Raw genomic sequence first — 25422 nt, 5'->3', positions numbered from 1 at the left:
GTTCACGTGATCTATTAAATGGTTCCAGTGGTTTTTCATGTATTAAGAGTTTGGGGGAAAATATGGGCTATGTAGATTAATCAAGAGAATAAATATCAAATAGAATTCCTCACTGCCTCTTCTGATGTTCAAGTAAAGATAACTTTTATTAGATGGAGGATAAGTCTAATGATTGACGGATCTAAAGTCACATTTGCTCATTTTTAACTACCTAAGTTTTTTGTTTCTTTTACAGTCTGTTCTAGTTAGCTTTAGCTATCAGCTTGAAACAGCCTAGAGTCACCTGAGAAGGGACTCTCAGCTGAGGGAATGCCCAGCTCAGACTGGACTGTGAGCATGTCTGTGGGGGACCATCTTGATTGTTATTACCTGGGAGGGCCCAGTCCACTGTGGGCAGCACCCTTCCTTGGGCAGGTGGTCCTGTATGAGAAAGCGAGCTAAGCTTCCTAAGGACAAGCCTGCGAGGGAGCTAGCAAGCAGAACTTCTCCATGGCTCTGCTTCTGGTTCCTGCTGGATTCTGGCTTTGGCTCCTCCCCTCAGTGACCAGCTGTGACTTGTGTGTCAAATGAATCCTTCCCTCCTCTAAGTTGCATGTGGTCAAAGTGTTTTTACCACAGAACAGAAGGGAAACCAGAACACAGTCACTCAACTGAATAGGGTGTGGAGAGGAACTGAACTATGAGATCCACACAGGCTCAGAAGCACAGTACTAAACTTGCTATCATGTAACTTCATTTCACCTGCCAATAGTCTCATTCAGTTGCAGTAAAGCTATATAAGCTGTTAAAAAAAATTCTTGGAACTGTAAACTAAAGCCTGTGGATGAGTAAAAAGCAGAAAGGCAGATGTGCCAGTAATATAATATCTTAAACAATTTCAGCAGAACACCATCACACAATCAAGAGCAAGGAATAATCATTAAGTTGTAATCTTTTGCTAAATAATAGTCAGTGTCAGCCCTTCAAGGGACAGGGCCAAAACGGCATACATCACAGCTGTGATGAAACCGGAAGGCAGGATGGAACCAGTTTGCAGACACTTGGACATGCTGTGTGTGGACCAGGGACAGCATCAGTGAGGGAGACTCATCAGGAGACTCTCAGAAGTTGCACACAATGATGAGCAGCCTTGATAGATTTCCCATTCCATAAGGCAGCTTTGCAAGTTACGAGTGAGGGGTTTTGCAGAGATCCTGGCAAAGAAAGCTGATACCTTATCCAAACATCCATTCCGACACATCACCCATCACTTACTATTGACTGTATTGATGTTGCTCTGGATCTCTGCCTGGGTCAGCAGCTCCTCATACGCGTCTCTCTCCTCTTCTGAAATACAGCTGTTCTGCAAAACAAAATCTTCACTGATCCCCGAGCTTCCATCCGATGTCTCCACAGCACAAAATTCAAATGATAAAGGGAGCTTGCTCCTTTTCACTTGAAATCAACAGGAGCATCTGTGGGATACCTGCTCAGTGCAGGGCTCCAGGGGAGGTACAACCAGCAAGAACTGCAAAGAGGAACAGCAGGCCCTGCCATTCTGTGAACAAGGCTACGTTTCTAATATGGAAATATTAGAAGGGATCACTCAATACGGCGACTTTTACAGAGGCAAAACAGTGAAATACTGGAAATTTCACTTGAGTCCATCTGAAAAAATTAAAACCCACAAATAATGAATATGCATAGAAGAGATCACAGCCAAATTCAATTGGAAAGAAAAGTTTAAATCGTGGTAACAACCGAGGAAAGCGCAGAGGGGGAACAGGGTAGTGAAGCCCAGGGTAAGCAACAGGCCATCGGCAGCATGGTTTAGTTAAAAAAAAGTCACACAGTTTGACCTGTTTATTATGTTAGACAAAAGATGGTCTGTGCATTACAGAGGACCCCAAAGACCAAACTGAACACTTGTACTTATTTAGTTTGTTTTGTTTTGAGACAGGGTCTCACTGTGTAGCCCTATCTGGCTGTTGACCAGGCTAGCTTTGAATTCACAAAGATCACCTGTCTCTGCCTCCTCAGTGCTGTACTTAATGTAAGTGTGTGTGTGTGTGTGGGGGGGGAACCAGGACAGGTTTTTGGTGAGGTGATATCAGATCCTAATTCAACAGAGACCTAGGAGAAAGTCCTACTGGAGTCCTGCGAAAACCCTGGAGGCCAGTGTATGGGACTTGGAGGCAAAGTATGACTTTAAGTTGGCAGAAAAAGGCAGCAGACTCTAGCTAGGAGCAGGAGAGAGGGGACATAAAGGACTCTAGACAAGGACAGGTGGAATGATTGTTCTTCTGCTGTGGTCAGGTATAAGGTCTTAGAAACACAGAGTGCAATGTCTGCAGAAGTAGAGAGGATGACATGGGAGGGCCTGGCTTAGAGTTATCAGCTGATTTCCTCAACAAGTGTATGACTCAGTGGAGGAAGAATAGAAAAAGAGCAATGTGAGCCTGGAAAGAATCCCAGTAGAAACGGGGAGAAGGAAGAGACTCCAAGAGGTCAGTGCTAAGAACTGTTATAGCCAAGACTCACGCAAGTCAGGGGAGCAGAGCCTCTTGGGGGAGCTGGGCCACTGAGATGGGGGCTGCTGAAAGCCACTACACTAGGCAAGGAAAAGTCATCAAATAAAGTATTGGAGCTCAGAACTTATTGAGAGAAAAGTTGATGCTGAGTAAACATTTCAATGTAGATGAAGTTATCAGCAAAGACTATGCAAGAAGTAGGTGGGTTTAGAGTTAGGATCAGGAATAGGCTTTCTCATTAGGAGAAGGGGATACTTTCAAATCAGATGGGTTTAGTATTGGGAAAATGTGGAGAGGCATGAGAAAACTTCCTCTCTGAATATTTCCTTGTTGAATTATTAATGTCTGTGCTAGACACACCATTTTCATAATTGGCATGGAGCCGGAAGATGATATCAAACAAGGATGTTCTGAAGCCGCTGTCTCTATGCCTCTTGGGTTGAACAGTATGTCAATAACACGATGTCCAGTCCTAACTACATGATGTAATTTAGGGTTGTTTAGCCTTCCATCCCACCTAGATCAAGACACCATAGCCAGTTGACTTACAAATCATTGTGGTCAACTGTAGTAGGAATTCTTAAAAGTTCTTTTTAATAAAATCAAACCTGAGGCCCGAGTTATTGGGGTCCATGCTGGTAGATCAGAGAGACAGAACAAGCCACAGTTATCTCACCTCGCCGAATCCTCAGCTGGTCTTGTCTCCTCAGACTGGAGGCCTCTGAGTCCTCATCTGGAATGGGTCTCAGCTGAATTACTGCTCAAAAGCCTGAAGCTTAACCAGGCCACATGTTTAACCAGCCAAATGCTTAACCAGCCAAATGCCTCTAGTTTCTGGTCCTCACGCCTTATATATCTTTCTCTTTTCTACCATCACTCCCTAGGATTAAAGGCTGGCTTTCTGGGATTAAAGGCGTGTCACCATGCTTGGCTATTTCCAATGTGGCCTTGAACTCACAGAGATCCAGAGGGATTTCTATCTCTGGAATGCTAGGATTAAAGGTGTGAGTGCTACCATTTTCTAGCCTTTGTATCTAGTGGCTGTCTGTTCTCTGACCCCAGATAAATTTATTAGAATACACAATACCACCACAGTCAACACTAATGTTCTTCCTTTCAGAAACTCATAACCACATCCGTTAGCACGTGGGTCACTTAGACGTTAACTAAGTACCTTCACTTTTGCATTTTCCTCTTTTTTCTTTTTGGCTTCCCAGAGTTCCTTCTGGTACTCCTGTGAGAGGTTGTCATCCACGAAAGTTAAAACCGCATTTGGGTTTCTTAGTGTTATAATGGTCTGCTCGGCCACTCCTTTTTCAATAGCCTCATTAATGGCTATGACGGCAGCATGTACTGAAAAGTAAAGAGAAAGAACACTTTTTTTTTTAATTAGCAAAAGACACTGACAACACTGATACCCCATATACTCAAGCAGTTTTACTGTCTTATTTAACTCCCAGTAAGTAAAAGAGACCTCCGGTGTGGGGAGATAGCTCAGTTGGGAAGTGCTTGTCTGATGACCAGCATTTATGTAAGAAGCCAGGCATGGTGACATGCGCTTGTAAACCCAATACTGGGGAGGCGGACACAGGTGGATCCCTGGGGTTCACTAGCCAGCTAGCCTAGCCTAATTATCTAGCTTTAGGTCCCAGATAAAGACCCTGTCTCTAAAAACAATGGGGACAGCTCCTGAAGAACAAACTGACTTACACATGCAATGCACTCGTGTGTACATGCATATCTGCATGCTCTCAGCACAATAAAAAAAGAGACCTTGGACATATCATGCAGTACCTGATGCTCTCTCTGCAAGCTTGCCTGTCACTGGCCTTGCTCACAGTGTCTCTGAAATAATCCCTATCTATCTATTCAGGCAGAGACGAACCAGGGCCTATGCCAGCCACTAGGGCACAGAGTCGGCCCTGGCTTCCCACTCAGGGCATCACAGCCTTACACAAGTGGGTTCTAAGAGATACCTGATTTAGCTTGCAACATCAAAACCACTGAAACCCAAAGACACAGCAAGTAGAGATTATGTTCGGTGGAGCGAAGACATTTCTGAAATCTCTACATTCACATCACACAGATGCATGTCTAAAACCCCAAAGCAATGACTTGGCTATGTTCAAACACCCACAAATAATTATAACACTAAGGATAAAAATGTCAGGGTTCTTGGTGTTGACAGTGCTCCTGCAAATGTGGCGAGCATTCCTGAAAGCTGCTGGACTTTCTATAAGGAATGTGGCAGTGTCCAGCCCTATAAGGTGACACAGGACAAGAAGGGCAAGGATTCTCTGCTCAGGGGGAGTGGCATGAGACAGGAAGTGGAGGGGCTGCAAGGGCAGACTAAACCTATTGTGCCCCCAAAGGTTCAGTCTGCAAAGGAGATCACGCTGGAGCCTGCGGTGCCCAACTGCAGAGCTCAGAAGATGCTGCCTATTAAGAGATGTGGCTGCTTTGAACCAGGATGTGATAAGAAGAGAAGGGGTCAAATGATCCCGAGCTAGGTTAATTCTGTGATGAAGACAATAAAATCATTTGGTTGCAGCTGGTCTTTTGGCGGTGAGCAAACTAGAATTATCATCATCATCAACAACCCCCCTTGCCCCCGCAAAACCTTTAGGGTTCTAAAGTATCTCCTAAGCATCCTGTTTTGTGCCATTGACATCAGCACATACATTCGGGTGAGTTGCAGGCCAATGGCATGCATGGATATGAGGCCGACTTACATGCAGCTTCGTCCACAGACAGTTCGTTGGCCAAAATGCCACCTATTTTGCTGAAAGCTGGCATCTGTATCCCATACTTCTCCAGTTCTTTCCTCATGTTACTGATTTCCTCCTCTGAAAGGACAACAGAAAAAATAAAAATTCAAGGAAGCTGCCAGAGGCGAAGGCAGGAAAGAGACACTCTTCCTAGGGAAGGTGGAGCCATTTCCAAACAATCTGCTTGAGTCTTTCACTCCACAAGTATGGGGGAGGGGGTCCAGGCAGGCACAAGCAAGATAGGTTAATGTGGTGGTTAGTGTTCACTGTCGGTTCGGTAGACTCCGGAGTCACCTGGGAGATGGGCATCTGCCTGCGGGAAATGCCCTTGATTACCTCAGTGGAAGCGGGAAGAGCTGCCCTCTGAGTGCGGCACCATTCTGACAGGGATTCTAAACTGTATAAATGCAGAAAGGGAGCGGGGCAGCAGCATGCATTCACAGCTCTCTTCTCTGACTGTCGCCATAACATGGCCAGCTTCTTCATGCCCCTGAGGCCCTGACTTCACCACCACGGCAGACTGAACCTTGTAATGTGAACTAAAATCAACCCTTTCCCTCCAGCTACTCATGTCAGGGTACTTTATCACAACCCAGGAAGAAAACCAAGATGGCAGGCTTTCCCTTGTTGGTACAGAGCAGTGATTCTCAACCCGTGGGTCGAGACCCCTTTGCGGAGTTGAATGACCCTTTCATAGGGGTCACATATCAAATATTTACATTACATAACAGTAGCAACATTAAATTAAGAAGTAGCAATGGAAACAGTTTTACGGTTGGGGGGTCACCACACATGAGGAACTGTATTAAAGGGTCTGCAGCATTAGAAGAGTGAGAAGCACTGGGATAGAGGAAGGGGGGAATGAGTAACATCAACAGGAAGAAGAAAGCACCTGCATGCTTTCTTAGTCACTAGATAGCAGAGGAGAGAAAGGCAAAGCGCAGTACCTGTGAAGTCCACTTTTCCCAGCAAATCCTGGATCTGGGGGGCAATCCCCAGTTTAAACAGATACAAACTGAAAGACAAAACATGAAGCCATCAGAACCTTTATTATCCTAAGTCCTACAGTGTCATACAACTAAAGAATGCTTTCCACTGACCAGGGTCCAAGAGAGCTCACATAGCCCAAAGTGCCTCACACGATAGCCAGTCAGTCCCAGGTGGGCAAGACCAGAACTCCAGGCAGTGGCCCAAATATCAGTATTCTGCAGCTCAGGGGGCCTTTCCCTGGGATCACCACCCCTCCATCGTCCATGTATAACAAGAATAAAAACACAGCTAATGGGCTGGAGAGATGGCTCAGTGGATAAGAGCACTGCCCGCTCTTCCCGAGGTTCAATTCCCAGCACCCACATGGCAGCTTACATGTAACTCCCATCCCAAGGGAGTTACAGTGACCTTTTCTGGCCTCCAGAGGCACTGCATGCATATGGTCCACAGACATAAGGAGACAAAATACTCACACACATAAAATTAAAATAAAGGTTAAAATTAAAAAAATAAAACGACAGCTAATGTAAAACAGTAGGCAATAAACACAGTTTCTATGGATATTCCTTAACTGATTGTCATTTGGCTGAAAGGACAGTTTAACTTGGAATTCTTTGATAATCAAAATATTTGTTTCCTATTTCTGAACCATTAGGCCAATAAAACTACGGTATGACATTACAAAGCCAGTATGGTGTGCGCATATCACTAAGTAGGAGGCAGAGGCTACATTGTAAATGTCTAAAAATAAATCTCTTAAGCAATTAATGATGCCACCCATTAACCTACCCATAACCTGACAAAAGGCCCAGAGAGCTAGCATCTAAATCCTATCAAAGAGATGTCACTTTGTGTCTCCTACTCAATCCTAGTCCCAGCCAGCTTCTGTTGCACATTTCTACCAACCTCTCCAAACCCAAAGATAATTCAGGGAATCATCTAAAAAAACAAAACAAAACAACAACAACAAAAAAACCAAAAACAAAGCCTGTTTTTTCTTTCTTTCTTTCTTTCTTTCTTTCTTTCTTTCTTTCTTTCTTTCTTTCTTTCTTTCTTTCTTTCTTTCTTTCTCTCTCTCTCTCTCTCTCTCTCTCTCTCTCTCTCTCTCTCTCTCTCTCTTTCTTTCTTTCTTTCTTTCTTTTTTCTTTTTTCTTGGAGACAGGGTTTCTCTGTGTAGCTTTGCGCCTTTCCTGGAACTCACTCCGTAGTCAAGGCTGGCCTCGAACTCACAATGATCCACCTGGCTCTGCCTCCCGAGTGCTGGGATTAAAGGCATGAGCACCACCGCCCGGCTTTTTTTTTTTTTTTTTTGGTTTCACTTCCTTATTCATTTGATAGGTTTAAAATCCATGAGACTTTAATTAGATGTGAGAAATTAAAGAGAACGGTCTTGATGACTTGAACATTTTAATATGAATTTGCCCAATGTTGATGTTAGATGAATCCCAGCAGTTTATAAAATCCATTACATTTCAAATAAAAAAATTCAAGACGAAGTTTTCTCAAAGGTAATAAAATAAGTTCTTAAATATATGTTTAGTCAACATAAGCAGCTTGCACTGAAATTGATTTGATTGTAATCCATAGGACAGTTATTTATATTAAGGTATGGTAACATCTAAAAATGAAAGATTGATGGTTAAAATATTAGAAAGAAAAATCACCACCCACCCAGGTGGGTACAGCCAGGGGCACCTACAGAACCAGATGAACAAGGACTGAGAACAAGGGGTGTAAGGCTAGCTGAGGCAAAGAATGGGACCCCGCCATGGAAAAAGGAAAGAGGGAGGAGAGAGAGGGGGAGGGGGAGGGAGAGGGGCAGAGAGAGAGAGAGAGAGAGAGAGAGAGAGAGAGAGAGAGAGAGAGAGAGAGAAGGGAGGGAGAAGGGAGGGAGAAGGGGAAGGGAAGAGAGAAGGGAATTAATCACTCAGTTAAAATGAAATATTTTCATTAAATTCCCTTTAATGTTGCTTTTATACACACACACACACACACACACACACACCTCTGTAGAAACCCGTTAACTAAATCCCCTAAACAAAATTCCAAGGTTAAAAAGGTAAACACAGAACAAAAGCTTTCAACACACTTCCCCAAACTACAGTCTTAAAAGACATGGCATGGCTGCGTGTACTGGCGCACATCAGTAATTCCAGCACTCCAGAGATGGAGGCAGTTGGATCTCAAGATTGAGGCCATCTGGGCCTACATGTGTGAAGCTAGTTTGGGCTACATGAGAGAGACCCTGTCTCAAAAAATAAAAGAGGGAAAAGATTGCATTCATTTATTCTCTGTGATTAAAGGGTTTTTAAAAATTGTTACATGGCTGGGATTGTTGGCTTAGTTATAGAATACCCGCCTCATGTGTGCAAAACCCTGGGTTTAATCCCCAGCCCTGAAACAAACAAACAAACAAACAAACAAACAAACAAACTCCTAGCCCCCCAACAAAATCCCTTTTCATTTCTGCAGGACATTTTGAATTTGGTTTGACTTTCTAGCTGTGTTCTCTGGGAGTTGATTCAAGTCTACTATTAAGTAACCTTGTTACAAAGCAGTCCTAATCAGGACTGTGGTTCTCAACCTGTGGGTTGTGACCCCCCCCCCCGGGGGGGATTGCATATTAGATATCCTGTGTATCAGTAGCAAAATTGTAGTTATGAAGTCGCAACAAAAATATGGTTGGGAGTCACCACAATATGAGGAACTGTATGAAAGGGTCGGAGCATTGGTAAAGTTGAGAACCACTCTCTTAGGAGAAAAATAACTTGTGAGTTGTACCTTAACTTGAAGGAATTAGTCAATATCCAACAAGTACCAAACGTCTGAGCATCCTTGAGTTCAGTGACCTTTATAACTAGTGTGTCCTCTGCAAAGAACTGGGGAGCAAGGCCTGGGGCTGCTGTAACAGGTATTAGCTGGCTCTGCGTGGGCATGAGGCTTCTAAGTTCGGGAGTCTCAAACCCACCAATGTGGCTCACTCTTTAGCACTCTCAATCACCTGGTGGACCACACAGTCGCTCCTCACAGCTGTGAGGAGGGCTTTGCTGGGTACTATACAGTACTATACCCTTCTGGGAGGAGTCAGTGCCAGCCAGCACCCCTGGCGCCTAGCTTCTTTATCCTCCCCGGGAACTGCATCTGATATGGGTTATGGCAACTGTACGAAGCTGACTACTCAGTTGAACCTCAGAACCCTCCGATGGGGAGGGGCGTAACCCACGCTGCCAGCAGTCTATGCAAATGCATTTTCCTTATCCCCATGTCCTTTCAGAATATTATCAAAGAAGACTTCCCAGGGCCTGCAGGTACAGTCAGTGGGTGGGTTCAAGGCCCTAGGTTCGACCCCCTGTACTGTGACATTATCAAGAATAGGGGGAGAGGAGGGAGGGAGAGGGAGGGGAGGGGCTGAAGGAGGAAAGAGGAAGAAAACATTCCCAGCGTGATAGCAATACCATGTTAAGTCTGCCTTCTGTTTGTCAGTGGTGAGGATAAATAGGCTTTTTTTTATACGTGTGCCGCTCATTTAGAGTTTTTCTAGGAAATACTTATTTTTTATTTATTTTTTTTATTATTTTTTTAAATATATATTTTATTTTACAATACCATTCAGTTCTACACATCAGCCATGGGTTCCCCTATTCTCCCCCCTCCCACTCCCTCCCCTTACCCCCAGCCTACCCTCCATTCCCACCTCCTCCAGGACAAGTCCTCCCCCGAGGACTGTGATCAACCTGGTAGACTCAGTCCAGGCAGGTCCAGTCCCTTCCTCCCAGACTGAGCCAAGCGTCCCTGCATAAGTTCCAGGTTTCAAACAGCCAACTCATGCAATGAGCACAGGACTTGGTCCCACTGCCTAGTTGCCTCCCAAACTGATCAAGCCAATCAACTGTCTCACCTATTCAGAGGGCCTGATCCAGCTGGGGGCCCCTCAGCCTTTGGTTCATAGTTCATGTGTTTCCATTCATTTGGCTATTTTTTTTTCAATAATTGAGTAAAACTGAAATTTATTATATGCCACAGTCGTCCTAGGGACCTCCATGCTATATATATAGCCTCTATGGTTCTATGGGTTGTGGTCTGATTGTTCTTTATTTTATATCTAGAATCCACCTATGAGTGAGTACATACCATAACTGTCTTTCTGGGTTTGGGTTACCTCACTCAGGATGATTTTTTCTAGTTCCATCCATTTGCCTGCAAATTTCATGCTTTCATTGTTTTTCTCTGCTGAGTAGTACTCCATTGTGTATATGTACCACATTTTTTTCATCCATTCTTCCGTTGATGGGCATCTAGGTTGTTTCCAGGTTCTGGCTATTACAAATAGTGCTGCTATGAACATAGCTGAGCATGTATCTTTATGGTATGAATCAGCATTCCTTGGGTATATGCCCAAGAGTGGGATGGCTGGGTCTTGAGGTAGTTCGATTCCTAATTTTCTGAGAAACCGCCATACTGATTTCCACAGTGGTTGTACAAGTTCACATTCCCACCAACAGTGGAGGAGTGTTCCCTTTGCTCCACATCCTCTCCAACATTGGTTGTCATTGGTGTTTTTGATCTTAGCCATTCTAACAGGTGTAAGGTGGTATCTCAGAGTCGTTTTGATTTGCATTTCTCTGATGATTAAGGATGTTGAGCATTTCTTTAAATGTCTGTCAGCCATTTGTAGTTCTTGTTTTGTGAATTCTCTGTTTAGCTCTTTAGCCCATTTTTTAATTGGACTGTTCAGTACTTTGATGTCTAGTTTCTTGAGTTCTTTATATATTGTGGAGATCAATCCTCTGTCAGATGTGGGGTTGGTGAAGATCTTTTCCCATTCTGTTGGCTGTCTTTTTGTCTTATTGACTGTGTCTTTTGCCCTGCAAAAGCTTTTCAGTTTCGAGAGGTCCCATTTATTAATTGTTGTGCTCAGGGTCTGTGCTGTTGGTGTTTTATTTAGGAAATGGTCTCTGGTGCCAATGTGTTCAAGAGTGCTTCCTATTTTCTTTTCTATTAAGTTTAGTGTAACTGGATTTATGTTTAGGTCTTTGATCCACTTGGACTTGAGTTTTGGGAAATACTTATTAATGAATGTTTTCATTTCAAGAATTCTGAGGAGAGAATTATTGACCTTTCTCATTTCCTCCTTTTTCCCTTCAAAATCATACCAAAAGACAAGCAACAAGTGGTAACCTTATTATATGGTAATTTAAATTTAGCACCAAATTCTATATTCATATTATTAGGATTCTGATATTCATCTTATCAGGAAGGGGATATTGAACGCTTAACAGTTTTTTCACTGTGCGGTATCACATACTCATAATTCAGAGGCTGGAAGACAGGACACATTCTCTTAGCTTAAGGTCTACATCTTTTGAGATTATCAAGAATCAAAAAGTGGGTGCAGTCACCAAAGTCTGTTAGCAAAGGTCACACCAAACAAGGTCATTAGGAGACCATGATGACATTTAGAAAGCCATACTATGTTATAAAGCATTTCTTACTTCATTATTACATGGGGGAAAATATTGCCATTCTGGGTGGGAAGCCATGGCTGTGAAGTGCTTAGAGGTAGAGCACTTGCCCAGCACACCCCAGGCCAAGGAAGATCAACATCTACAAGGGGACTCCTATCAGAGGGGCCTCCTGAAATGCCAGCCTCTCACTTCTCCTGGAAACTTCAAAATTAGGCAGAATTGAAACAGTCTGCCATAGCTTCAAAGATATGTCAGAACAATAACCAAACAATCATTTAAGAAATGGAAAAAATAATAAAAAAAATATACCATGGTTATCACTTCAGTTTGATTTGGAGCATCGATTTCTGTCTCCCACCTCCCTCCACAAATTCAAGTTAGACCTCCCCCCAAAAATGGTAAGAAGACTAGTGAGAAAAATGAGAGCCTACGACAGCAAAACATAAAGAGGAGACGCCCATAGACTATCAAGTAACATGACAGCATGCTCTCTTTAAGGCATATTATTGCATTAATACTCTGCTAGTTTAATGTAATTTTAAAGCTACGTCTTCATACCCAAACCCGAGCTAATTAGTAACCCTTGCTCTTAATAGAGGTTCACTTCTATATCTCTACTGATACAGTTTTGAGACAGTCTACAATTTTAATTCTATGTCTTTTGTTTTTATTATTTTGCCTTAATAGTTTAGATAACACATTTTACTAATTTCTTTTCTAATTTCACTATACCCAATTTTCCTTTCTTAATTTTCCCCCTTGGGAATTTTCTGCTATGTTAAGTGCCCATTAACTAATTTCTGGAATTGCTTAAATTGAGTGAGTCTTCAGCTATTCAAATATACTCATTTTTTTTTTAATTGATGTTGGTACTCTGTCAAATTGAATGTTTTCTTCACAGAGTCACTTTTCCTTAAATATCTGGCATCTTTTGATTTGAGGCTTGTCTTGTTAGGGTTTCTATTGCCATGATGAAACACCATGACCAAAAATCAAGTTGGGGGGCTGGAGAGATGGCTCAGTGGTTAAGAGCACCGACTGCTCTTCCAGAGGTCCTGAGTTCATTTCCCAGCAACCACATGGTGGCTCACAACCATCTGTAATGAGATCTTATGCCCTCTTCTGGCCTGTAGGGACACATGCAGGCAGAATACTGTATACATATTAAATTAATAAATCAAGTTGGGGAGAAAAAGGGTTTATTCGACTTACATGTCAAAACTGCTGTTCATCACTGAGGAAGTCAGGACAGGAACTCAAACAGGGCAGGACCCTGGAGGCAGGAGCTGATGCAGAGGCCATGGACGAGTGCTGCATATTGGCTTATTTCTCATGGCTTGCTCAGCCTGCTTTCTTATAGAACCCAGGACCACCAGCCAGGGATGAGGCCACTCACCATGGACAGGACCCTCCCGCATTGATCACTAAATGAGAAAATGCCTTACAGCTGGACCTCATGGAGGCATTTCCTCAACTGAGACCCCTTCCTCTCTGATGACAGGTTTGTCAAGTTGACACACAAAACCAGCCAGTATAGGGCTTAGGTCAGTATTCGGGTCTTGTGGTTCACCCACTGTGGACTGAGGCATCCGAGACCCTGTGGCAAGCAAGGGAACTGACAGAGGGAGGGGGTCAGTGTCTCCTCTCACTGATGTCTTTCTGTCTTTCTTGGTGTTGGTGGCTGTTTCAGATAGCTAGGGTCCTCCAATATAACCCAGGTTAGTCTGCAACTCACAATCCTTCAGACTCAGCTCCCAAAGCTTGGGTCACAGGGGTGTGCCACCATGCTTTGCACCCCTGCCCCTCTCCCTAGCCTTTAGCTGCCTTGGATACTGAACGCTCTTCCGCCGTCAGTATCTGCATTTGCTCCTCTGAACAGAGCCGGAGGCTCGGCCTGTCCAAGCCGATCCCTCCTTGCTTCGAACCTCTGTGTCTACGTATCTGACTGGAGCCAGGTCTGGGACGGCCCCCAGGCCTGCCATGGCCCCTGTTGCTTTGGGCTGCTCCCTGTTCCCATCTCATTTCTTAATCCTGTCACAACTGTTTGCTTTAGAGGGGGAGCTGTTCACAGTTCTGGCCACTGGGTGACATGTCTGATGTCACTTCAAAACTGTTTTCTTTAATTATTGTTTTAGGCAGGTCGTGTTCAGGTGACCCCGGCTGCTGTGAACGCGTGAGTGTGACAGCCATGTCCTGGCAGAAAACAGCAGTTTACAGCTCCCTCCCCACCTTCTGGCTCTTACATTCCATCTCTTTGTCCTCAATGTTCCTTGAGCAGTGATGGTAGTGTTCATAGGAGGGGATTTGTTTGTTTGTATTTTTAATGATGTGGCCACTGATAGGCCTCCCATGTTCCAGGGGATTATTCTGCACCCAAGCACAAATTGGCAGCACTGGACTTAGTGGGTTTTAAAACAACAACAATAACAAAAACCCAAACCAAAACAATGACAAACGTTGGGGGGGGGGCAAGTTAGGGAGAATATGGAGACAGTTGGAGGTAGAATATGGAAGATGGGAGGTAGATATGATCATATTTCATCATTTACATTATAAACTCAAAGTAAAGACAAAATTTTTAATTACCATTGTATTAATTTTATGTCAGTTATGAAAAAGTTAATGAACTGTACTAAATGACTTAGATGCAACTATTTTTACATTATATTCTTGTTCATTCATTCATCTAATTGCTACTGATAGAATGTATCCTCTGTATATTATGTTTTTCTTAAGACAAAGCTGGTTTGGATGCCACAAACATAGCTTTAACTGGGTGCAGTGGTATTTGGGGATAAGGACTTCAGGACTCCATGAGTTAGGCCAAGCTAGGCACCATACCCAGCCCTTGTCTCACAAACTAAGAAAAAACTTGGCTTTGCTACAATATAAACTAAAAGATTGTGCTAAAGGAATGTGGTGATTTTCACACTCATGATAAAGAAAGTAGGTGCTATTTCCAACTTCTGTGTAGGGTAATGGTAACAGAAATTTCACAGTGAACAAACATTCTGATTAACTACAAGTCACCACAAGGTGGTGCTGGGAAATTAGCTTGCTGAATGGAAATGTCTGCTTTTAAATGCAAATCTGATATTTTCTTAAATTGGTATGATGGACTAGGTAGACAACTGATTTGCATCTGGTCTTTCAAACTTCATTGCCAAAGAATTAAATATATTCTACTTAGCTCCAACTTTCAACATTTGGCATCACTGGCATTGAAATTTCGTGTTAGTTTTAAAAGGATTACTTCTTCCATGGTGGGAGTTTCTACTCAATCTCTGAGTGACACCCGTTACCCAGTACATGCGGGGCAAATGCCAATCTGGAAGCTGCATTTATCCATCATTCTCATGCTGAAAGAAACCATCCATTGAAAAGTGCTCTTTCCCAAGCATTGAAAGTCTATTGAGTCCAACTTGTACCTGACATTCATAGGCAATTGAGACTTGATCTTATAAAAACAAATCCATTGACCATAACAAATGCTGTTTGCAGCTGGCTTTCCACACTGAACTTTCTATGCACCCTTTACTGACTAACATATAGCACAGCATTCCAGGAGCATTTCAGAGGAAGCGCTGGCATTAATGTTACCAGCACTACCCAAATGTCTAAGACAGCACTCTGTGTAGAGTAGGTAGCCTCTTATCCCACGAAAAGGTAGACCACATCTGTATTGCGAAGGTAGGCCTGCAACGGAGGGGTGACTTGGAGGTAACTAACTTTCACTAGTCCATAAGGTACTAGTTGGATAAATAGTATCAGCTGAAGTCTGGGAAGTGAAAATGAAAGTTACAAAATAGTATTAGTTTTAAAAATTATTATTAGTTTTAATAAGTACATTAAAAATTCTGTGGTGATGAAACTCCAACTTCAAAGGCAGGATGGACCTGAGTCCACTTCTGAGTTCCTGCATCATATCACAGCAACCAGCTCACTTAGGGCTGTACCAAGTGCAACAGACATTTGTCATGGCAAACTAGAGAGACCTAGGACTGTTAAGGGCTGGGTGTGTGGCCCTGAGCAAGGCATGGAAATGAGCTTTCAGTGGAGTGAATGGCCAGGGCGTAAATAACTTCCCAGGGTCCCTCCAGTTCTCAAGCTCCAGGATTCTAACCAGATCAGAGGCCTGGGCTGAAGGGCAAGTCTGACACCACTGTTTTTTTAAATTTTGGTTCAAAGCAAGGGAATCCAGCGGCAGTCTTTCCATATGCAAATTACGTCAGGTAAACTTCCTGAACAGTTAAAAAGACAACTCCAAGGGGCTTTAAATAGCAGCTTAGCGGGCATCTTTCTGTGGTAGATTTCAGGAGATGGTTGGCAGGCTTAAAGAGTTTAGCTTTCTGTGAGATGGTCATAGCCATATAGTAATTCAGACAGGAGGAGGAAGGGGAACATGTCATTCAGACCAAGCAGAGAATTTTGAACAATGAGGAGTTTGAAAGCTACAGTAAGGAGCAAATGCCATCCTCAATTTAATCTCCAATACTGCCATCTCCATCGGCCCCTCCCAAGACCCGAGGATTAGAGTCAGCCTTTTAGGCCAATGATCTATCTCTAGAGGTTTTACTTGTAAATTCCAATGTGCACTGCAAGAATTACAATCTTAAATGGTAGTTTAGAGGAACGTTCAGTAAATTGGTTTCTTTGGGACAAAGAAGACTTTAAGAGAAAAGAGTGTTAAGTCAACGAGGGTTAGACATTAATGCCTGAGCAGCATGTCTACCATCTCTGTTGGTGGGTCAGGTAGCCACTGTGGGAGACCTGGGGAAAAGAGCCCCCTACAAAGCAGTCAGGAAATATAGGACAACTGGTCAACCCGAAGTAGGTCTGCCACCACCTTCCTCACAAATGCAAGCCCTATCAAATGCCATTTATGCATTGGCACCATATTTGAAAACCAGACAGTGGGACACAGTTACAGAATCTTGAGCAGATGCAGTACTGCCTACACTCAGGGGAGCCCCACAGGCTTCCAGCTTGCAACAGAATTTTAATGGCCCCATGAAGGACACAGTAAGAAAAGTGGCATCCGGCACCCTTATATTGCTAAACTAGAATAATCAGCAGTAATATGTGACTCTGAAGGGATTCCTTGAACAGTAGTTGATTCCAGGTCTTAAAGCAGTAATAATGAGAACAGGACAAGGACATCTGATTGTGTCCAAGGATTTTTCAAAGAAGATTGTGTACAAGGATTTTTCAAAGAAGATTGTGTACAAGGATTTTTCAAAGAATGCCAAGGGCAGGGCTACAAGGACAACGGGGCTGCCTAGGCTCCAGGGGGCTACAAGGACAAAGGCAGAACTCTGACTAACCAAACGCAATCTATTCCATGCAGAAGGTATTAAACAGGCAGGGTGGTCCACACATGTAATTCCAGTACTCAGGAGGCTGAGGTAGGGGGATTGTGAGTTCAAGTCCAGCCTGAGTGATACAGAGATACTATGAATGAACAGGAAAATAGTCACTTTGGTTCAGTCTTAAACAGCGTATAACACACAGTGTACAAAGGGAAAGTTGTTAGAGATGAGTAGTCCGTGCACAATTCTGTGTTTTGCTTTTTCAAAGGGGGCTTATTAAAACATGGGTACTTTGTTCTTTATCTGTTTGTGAAGCAAAGGTAAGTACTTATGTTTCTACTACACATACTACAGGAAATGATAAAGACCAGGAATTCTGAATTAGCCAAAAAGTCTCCTCAAAGCAAAACAAGTGTCCCAAGGTAAGGAAGGACTGCAGAGCACAGGCCATGACAGAAATAACAGGTAGAAAAGGGGGTCCAAAAGCACTGAACGGTCAAGCAGCAGGGGACCCAGGAACCTGATCTGAGGTGCTAAATCAGCAACGGCCTGAAGAGCATCGAGTTTTCCCCCCTCCCTTGTCTCCTAGGAGATGGAAACCTCTAGAAATCCCAGCTATAATTTTAAGAAGAAAATGAAAAAGGCATACATATGCTTCTAATAACAGTAAAAGGCCAGGCTAATGCATCACTATGACAGGACAATGTGTAGTACAACACCAGCCAAGTGACACTTAGGGAATGAGTAGGGCAATGGGGAGGGGTAGACAGTAGAGAAAACCTACCTGAAGCCACAGACCTAGAAATGAAAATGGTGTTGACTTACAAAATAGGTGAATTCTAACTTGATGCTGGCAGACAGGTTCTGACTTACCTTGAGACAAGAACCCAAAGAAAGGCCATGTTCAACAAGGAACAGGTCAAAAACTAGACTTCGAGGGGTGCCCTTTTATTTCTGGTGATGCTAAAAATCATGTTGCCCCAGGGTAGGTGTCATGACATGATCCTAACGCCAGGGCAGGTCACATTAGTGTGTGAATAACGGAACCAAGAGCAAGCCTGCTCTGGATCTTTCCCAGCAGATTTCAGTGGTGAGCGAATAGCCCTGATGAACATTTCATCTGCTCTGAAGGTATAGAAGGAAATCGCATTGTTTTAACAATCACATTATGGTTTCAATCATTTCAACATATTCAATTTTATAACTGTTTAAACATTTAACAGTTGCTGGATGTCACTTGTTATGTCTTTATAAACAGCGCATGAGACAACATACACAGTGTTTTTCTGTGTATATAAAACGGCCTCCAGACATTTAAAAAAAAAAAAAAAAAGGTGTAGTAACTCAGCTAGGCTTCCTGAACGGATTTCTTTTTGTTGCATAGGCTTTAGAACATTCCAAAAGAAGCCACAAAAGGAAAACATGCCCCATACAGATTTCAAGTCCAAAGTCACCAAAATAGTAACCGTGGTTTTTGTGTGATTTGGTGATTGTGACTGTTTTAGCTTTTCCTTCAGTATTCTTTCTACGTTTTCCAGTTTTTCCCTCCACAGTGAGAATATTCTAATTTTTTTTTTAAATAGGAAAAGAGGATAAATATTTCCTTGGAAAAAGAGGAGGCCACCCACCAAGAAGGCAAGTCTCTCCCAATTAGGCCAAGTTTGGAAACGCCAAGCTAAGCTGGTAAAGGGGTCATGAGTGACAGGCAGTAAGGCTGGGATCAGGTGCCAGACAAAAAGGTAAAAAAAAGGGGGGGGCGGGGAGAGCAAGGGCAGGAACTCAGGGGTGCTTGGCTGTTAGCCCCACATCAGACTCCAGACAGGTTTGGTCCAAGTCAAAGCTAAATTTGTAGATCAACCAGCCCACAGGCTGGGGCAGAAGGGAGGCAGTGCCTGACAAGCAAAGTTACCTGGAGTGACCTTCTCTCCTGGCTCCTGACCTATCACCAGAACCTCTGACCTGCCCACTTCTCTACCAGGTCACGACAACTCTGCTCCAGCCATGCTACGGCTGTTGTAACCACGCTAACACATCGCTTCTAACTGTGTCACGAGAGCAAACTGCACTCATTAAAGGGTTCCTTAAAGCTGCTCCCTGGCTGCCTTCTGAACGTGTCTTGCTCAGCAACACAGAATCCCCGCCTCCTGGGAGTGACTGACAGCCTTCGAAACTACAGCTTCAGACACCCTTGGGATTTCTCAGTTCTTTCTCGAGAGGCAGCCACATAACATGAGAGGACAGAGAAAAGTGAAAGAGGGTCATCCATGGAAGAATGTGGTCAGATGTGTGACATGCATGACCACACTATATAACCTTTCCTGGATGTCAAAATAGACATGGAGGACGGCGCCGCAACCCCCCCCCCCCCCCCCCCCCCCCCCGTGAAGAGTTATTGATCAAGACCCAGAACCATGACATCAGCATCGGCACACACATAGCAACAATAAGTAAGAAATGGCTTGTTTGTTTGTAAGCTGATCAAGTTATTATTTCATCTATGGTAAATGTACATTTGTGAGCCCCCATGCCATTCTACATAGCTTCTTAGGAGCAAAGATTTCACTCGAAAGGAACTTAGCACACTAGCTCTTTGTAAGCTGGAGAACACATGGCCCACGTGTCCACTTCAGAAAACCAATTTAAGCTCACACACGTTGCTCTGGGAGCACGGTATGGAGATCACCACTGTGATATGTGGATTTAATATTAGCCGGCTTAGCAGGTCACAAAAACAGCACTAACTCACAGTGTTAAGTGGCTGCCCCAAGCTTTGACGAGAACCCTCTGAGGAACACAGAGCAGCACATTTGAAAGCATATCTCAAGAGAAACACACATGGAGCTTTAAGAAAACCTATTGGGCCAGGCGGTGGTAGCGCACGCCTTTAATGCCAGCACTTAGGAGGCAGAGGCAGGTGGATCTCTGTGAATTCAAGACCAGTTTAGAATACAGAGTGAGCTCCAGGCCAATCAGAGCCACACTGTGAGACCCTGTCTCAAAAAACAAAACACCCCCCCTGCCACCACCCCCAAAAAACCTTACTGGTACACTGACCCTCAGGAAGAGGCAAGCACAAAACAGGAGATTCCCCCTCCATCACCTCCTGCAGAAATAACACCTTATTTTACTTATTCTTTTTTAGATATTCTAAGTTATTACAAGAAAAAGAAAAAAGGAAGGAGGCAGCCTGGCCAGGCTTATCTATAGCCCCATAGCCCCTGTAGGGAGGCTGAGGCAAGAGGATGGAGAGTTTGAGGCCAGCCTGAGCTGTACAGTATGACCCTGTCCTAAATCAATAAAAGTAAAGAAAAAAAATAAAGAAAAAGAGGGTGACAAGATGGCCTTGCAGGCCAAGGCATTTGCCACCAAGCCCCATAACCTGAGTTTGATCCTGGGTACCTATGGGGTAGAAGGAGACACCCGACCCCTTCACATTGTTCTCTGCTTCCGCTTGTGTGCAGTGGCACATGTGTACCCAAGAGTGTGTGCACACGTGCACACATGTACACTGAAATAAAGAAATAAATGTAAAAGGAAAAAAAAAAGGTGAGGAACCCACCATGTGGCCTGTATCTCAGCAGCTGTCATATTCCAAAGCCAGCTCAAAAAAGAAAAAAAAAAAGCTGGCCTCGGGGTGGGTCGGGGGCTGAATGCTATGACATAATCAAAGTCTTCTCTGGGAGACGAGCTTTGTAATGAATTATTATAAAAACTTTTTCCTTTGCAGAAGGAAAAAAAAAAGCCAGGAAGAAGTTAATATAAACCCCAAGACAGAGGGTCCTGCCAGGAAAATGACTTCCAGTGATATAAACACAAGGCAGATGTTGTAAAGGAATTTAAAACTTCATCACACATGAAGTCTCCCAAGCTTCACCTGGGTGCACCAGACAACAGCCCCAACTGGCTTTTGACAACGGCTCTCGTTGCCATCTGAAATCCCCAGCTTTCCCAGGCCCATTAAAAAAAAAAAAATCATCTGTGCATTAGCAGCATTTCAAGATTTTCAAAAATTATCAAGAACATTAAGTATATCTTGATCAAATTTAAAAACAATTTTTTGTGTTTCTTCTTTCTTAGAGTGTAAATTCTATTGAGTGGAAAGCTGAAAGAAATCATGCTTGTGCTACATTTTCTTATTGATGGGCTGAGCTGAATACCTGATAATGAGTCTCCAGAGCAATCACAACTATGGAATCTGCTCACTGCCATGTTTTAGTGACGTCTGCACACATAAGCACAACATTACTCTTTCCATTTTAATTCTCCCCTCCTTTTACTTAGGTCTTTCATCCATTTTTTGTGTCATATTTTCAATAATATCAAAAACTTCAGAAATGTTTTTCACGTTCAATGGCAGTGTTCCGTGGCAATTACTTTCAATTACCTTAATCTGTAGCAACAAATTCAAAACCGAACCTAATTTTTAAAGTTCTTGGGATTATGAAAGTTACTTCGGGTCTTTTACATGGAAACTGAGGTTGAAATCTGTTTGCGTTTTCCCCACCTTAGTGCGTGAATGCAATATATCATCCTTGGTATGTTTTTCCGATCGTAGACATCTGTCGTTTCTGGGTAAAATATCTGGAAAACAAAAGCGACAACTGCTTACGATGCTTTACTTCCTGAGGTATCAGCTCCCCAGACAACCAGACCCTGGTTACCTGCGCTGGTCTGTAACCATTTAAATGCAGAGGCTTCTTCTCTTCCTGGTTGCTTCCCAAAGCTCTACCAAGCAATCCCAGTGTATTAGCCCCTGCCGGGTGGGTGGCACGCCCCCTAGTGGCCAGCCTTATAGCGGTGGGGTTCACCTTTCTAGAAGGCTGGGGGTAGCAGCGTTTCACTGGGTACCCTCACACCTGTGACCTCCCGAGGGCTTATGAGCCCAAGAAGGAGACTTTCTTATGGCCACTTCATTACACTGTTAAAAACTTGGACATGTATATATGATTCATGCACATATATTCAGATTTTCTTCTGCTTAAGAGTACATGAAGTCTGGGCTGGGCGGTGGTGGCACACGCCTTTAATCCCAGCACTCGGGAGGCAGAGCCAGGTGTATCTCTGTGAGTTCAAGGCCAGCCTGGTCTACAGAGCGAGATCTAGGACAGGCACCAAAACAACACAGAGAAACCCTGTCTCGAAAACCAAAAAAAAAAAAAAAAAAAGAGTACATGAAGTCTGAAGGAAAAACACCTTTACCCCATCTTTCAGACTGTTACTATTAGCATTCTGGTATGTGTTTGCTTCTTTCATATATATGTATATATGTATGTATGTATGTACACACGTATATTATTTTTAAAAACTTTAAGCATGTGTGAAAACCAATGTGTACACAGTATAAACCCACTGAAAGAACTTGCTCGAAGCTGAATATTTTCCATCTCTTTGATATTCTATACGCACATAATTTCTGATAAATACTAATAATTCTTGCATTTTTGAACCACAGCCTAACCATTCCCCACGGCTAAACATTTATTTGTCTCTCAGTTCTTTTCCTGTTGCTGCAGTGAGCAACCAGTACCGGAACTTTCAGAGCATCTGATTCTTCTCCTGGGCGACCATCTAGACATGGAATTACCAGGCCAGATGGTTTGAACATCAAGGCTTTTACATACACATCCACGCTGCTCTTCCCTAAGCTCGACGCTAAAAGCCTGATAAGAAACAGATTTCAGACTGGGGTACCGAACTTTGTTTCTTAAAAAAAGAAAAAAGAAGAAGAAGAATTGGGCTTGAAGTTTCTAATATTAAGATAAGCACATTATCATCACTTGCTTTCAGTAAATATTTTATACAACTTTGACATTAAAACTAAAATTAAATCATGTACCATATGGTAGTACTTTGATACACAAGTGAAATTTTTCCACTGGACATTGGGGGGAAAAAAAAGGAGACGAGTGTCTCTCCAGCTAACAACGTACTGTACAGTTGCCGTGTGCTTGAAGAAACGGCTGCAGCCTGGGAAGTCTCAAGGCCCTTTCCAGCTGTCCTGTAACATATTTGCTGTCAAGAAGGTGTCAGCGAGACAAGCACTTCAGATTCAGAAAACCGAGTTTGGGTTGAAAGTTCTGACGACCATGGCTCTGGCCTCACACCTCACTGTATTATCTGCCAACTCTCCTCAGCCCCCTTTTTTCACACAAGAATTTCTCCTTGGAAAATCCACAGGTCTTCCTGCACCAAGGAGGTGGAATCAACTTACAGGTCACCGGACTCTTGCGGGCAACTCCATAGTTCTAGTGCTTCATGTGGAGCTGAGCACAGACTGAGCCCTTAATATTGATAAACGAAGGGATTCATGGCAGCTCCCTAAAAGTCAGCTCAGGGCATTTAGTCTCTTGCCCTTGTAACATCTTCTGTCAGAGACTTCATGGAGAAAGTCAATGTTGAAATGGCTTGGAAAGATGCAATCATATCTTTCACACATCATGAAATTGTCCTAATCAGATGATGTTTCTTCACCAAAAAAAATTCCATTTGAAGTTCTCTCTTTAATTTTTTTTTTAACCACCCAAGCCCTTACTTAGCACTTGATAAGTCAAAATTAATTGATTTTATGTGGCAACGAGTGTTCAGAAGGGAGCAAGCAACATTTATGTTTTGGGGACTAGTTGGTGGAAAATGGCAGAATGAATTAAACGCTGATAATTTTGAAGAAAATGAGACTGAAGTAAAACAGGCACGAGAAAAAAGATGTTGAAAATACCACGTGGGTACCGGGAACTGAACCGAGGGGTCCTCTGAAAGCAGCCAGCGACCTCACCTGCATCCCTCTAGCCCTTACTGTGGTGGTGTTTTCGAGAACTGAGGCCAGGCCTTCACATGTTAGGCAAGCGCTTGACCACTGTATTACATTCCCAGCCCACACAGTTAATATTTTTAACGGCAAACCTGGATTAATAATAAAATAATAACAGGGGTATTTATAAGCCAGCTTATTCCTTTGCCCCTTGTCTTCAAGATGACATCTTATAAATAATTTCTTTAAAGTAGCTATATGCCCCATGTAACAGAGGCCTTGAGCCAGATGAAAATGTGTCGCAAGGACAGGAAACTTAAGTGAAAAAAAACCAACCCCCAGAGGTTGCTCACCATATGATTCCAATAAAACCCCAATCTCAGACCGACAAAAATGGCGATGATGGAGAACAGTTAGTGATTGCCAGGGACAACCTGGGGGAGGGATGCAGATAAAAGCCCATTTCCCTGCGCTGACTGCGTCTGGATAGGGGCATGCAAATCCATTCATGGAATGCCACTGCCCAGACCGAGACACTCACACTCACACTCCTGCAAACAAATGCAACGTGAGAAGAAAAGCTGACTAGCCGGGCGGTGGTGGCGCACGCCTTTAATCCTAGCACTCGGGAGGCAGAGCCAGGCGGATCTCTGTGAGTTCGAGGCCAGCCTGGGCTACCAAGTGAGCTCCAGGAAAGGCGCAAAGCTACACAGAGAAACCCTGTCTCGAAAAAACCAAAAAAAAAAAAAAAGAAAAAAAAAAAAAAAAAAAAAAAGAAAAGCTGACTAAAGCCAGTGTTCTAGTTTATATTCACACCCCATGGCAGCTGGGTTTGTGTGGCTCCTGCTGATAACCCCACTATTCAGAAGCTGAGGCAGGAGGACTCCACAAGTTTGAGGCCAGCCTGGGCTACAAAGTGAATTCCAAGGCAGCCTTAGTTACATAGAGACCCTGTCATAAAGAAGGAAAAGAGAATATCCCACATAAAACACTCGAAATTCTAGCTAACACTGTACTACAGTTATAAAAATGTCAGCACTGAGAGAAGCTGAATGATGGCTACACAGAGACACGCTATTTTTGAAAGTTCCCGTGACTCCATAATCCTTTTGAAATAAAAGTAGTCCTCTGATTTCCATCAAATGTAATTTCCTCATTTCCCCCCATGTGTCTATTTCTTCTCTCTTTGAATTTACCAAGTGCTGAATGCTTACTGATTGAATTTTACTTGGCTGATCTATTTTAGGAGTAACAGCTACAAGCCTCTAACCTTCCAGATTTAAAGTGATACCATGATGATTTCTAATAATAATTATAAAAATAAATATGTGGGCCAGGGAGATGGCTCCGCAGAGAAAAATACTGGCTATGCAAGCCCGATGACCTACGTTTGATCCCCAGAAACCACATCAGAAGCCAGATGAAGTGGAATGCATCTGTAATTCTAGCACTCTGACAGTAAGACAGGATGTGAGACAGGAGAATTGCCTGGAAGTTCACCAGCCAGATAGCCTGGAATATACAAGACAAGAGATGCCTTGCTGCAATGGGGTGGAAAGCAAGAAAGGACCCCGAACGTAGTACTTTGACCTTCACACGCCCTGGCTCATGTGTACTTGTGAACATGTGCAC

At 43.3% G+C, this 25422-nt stretch overlaps 1 protein-coding gene across 3 annotated transcripts in view; it reads right to left on the bottom strand.

The window, feature by feature from the left end:
* Positions 1-25422, bottom strand: part of Iqgap2 (IQ motif containing GTPase activating protein 2) — a 279551-nt gene that overhangs the window by 108943 nt on the left and 145186 nt on the right. For all 3 annotated transcript variants that reach the window (XM_028871671.2, XM_028871670.2, XM_037209490.1), the window contains 5 exons: positions 21547-21623; positions 6226-6293; positions 5243-5356; positions 3685-3863; positions 1255-1342 (listed from right to left, as the gene is read on the bottom strand). In XM_028871671.2, the coding sequence (XP_028727504.1) occupies positions 1255-1342; positions 3685-3863; positions 5243-5356; positions 6226-6293; positions 21547-21623 (526 nt within the window). The remainder of the gene's footprint in view (positions 1-1254; positions 1343-3684; positions 3864-5242; positions 5357-6225; positions 6294-21546; positions 21624-25422) is intronic.

The sequence above is a fragment of the Peromyscus leucopus genome, chromosome 11 (genome assembly GCF_004664715.2).
Source record: "Peromyscus leucopus breed LL Stock chromosome 11, UCI_PerLeu_2.1, whole genome shotgun sequence".
Classification (NCBI taxonomy): Eukaryota; Metazoa; Chordata; class Mammalia; order Rodentia; family Cricetidae; genus Peromyscus; species Peromyscus leucopus.
This window is presented reverse-complemented; position numbering and strand designations above follow the sequence as displayed.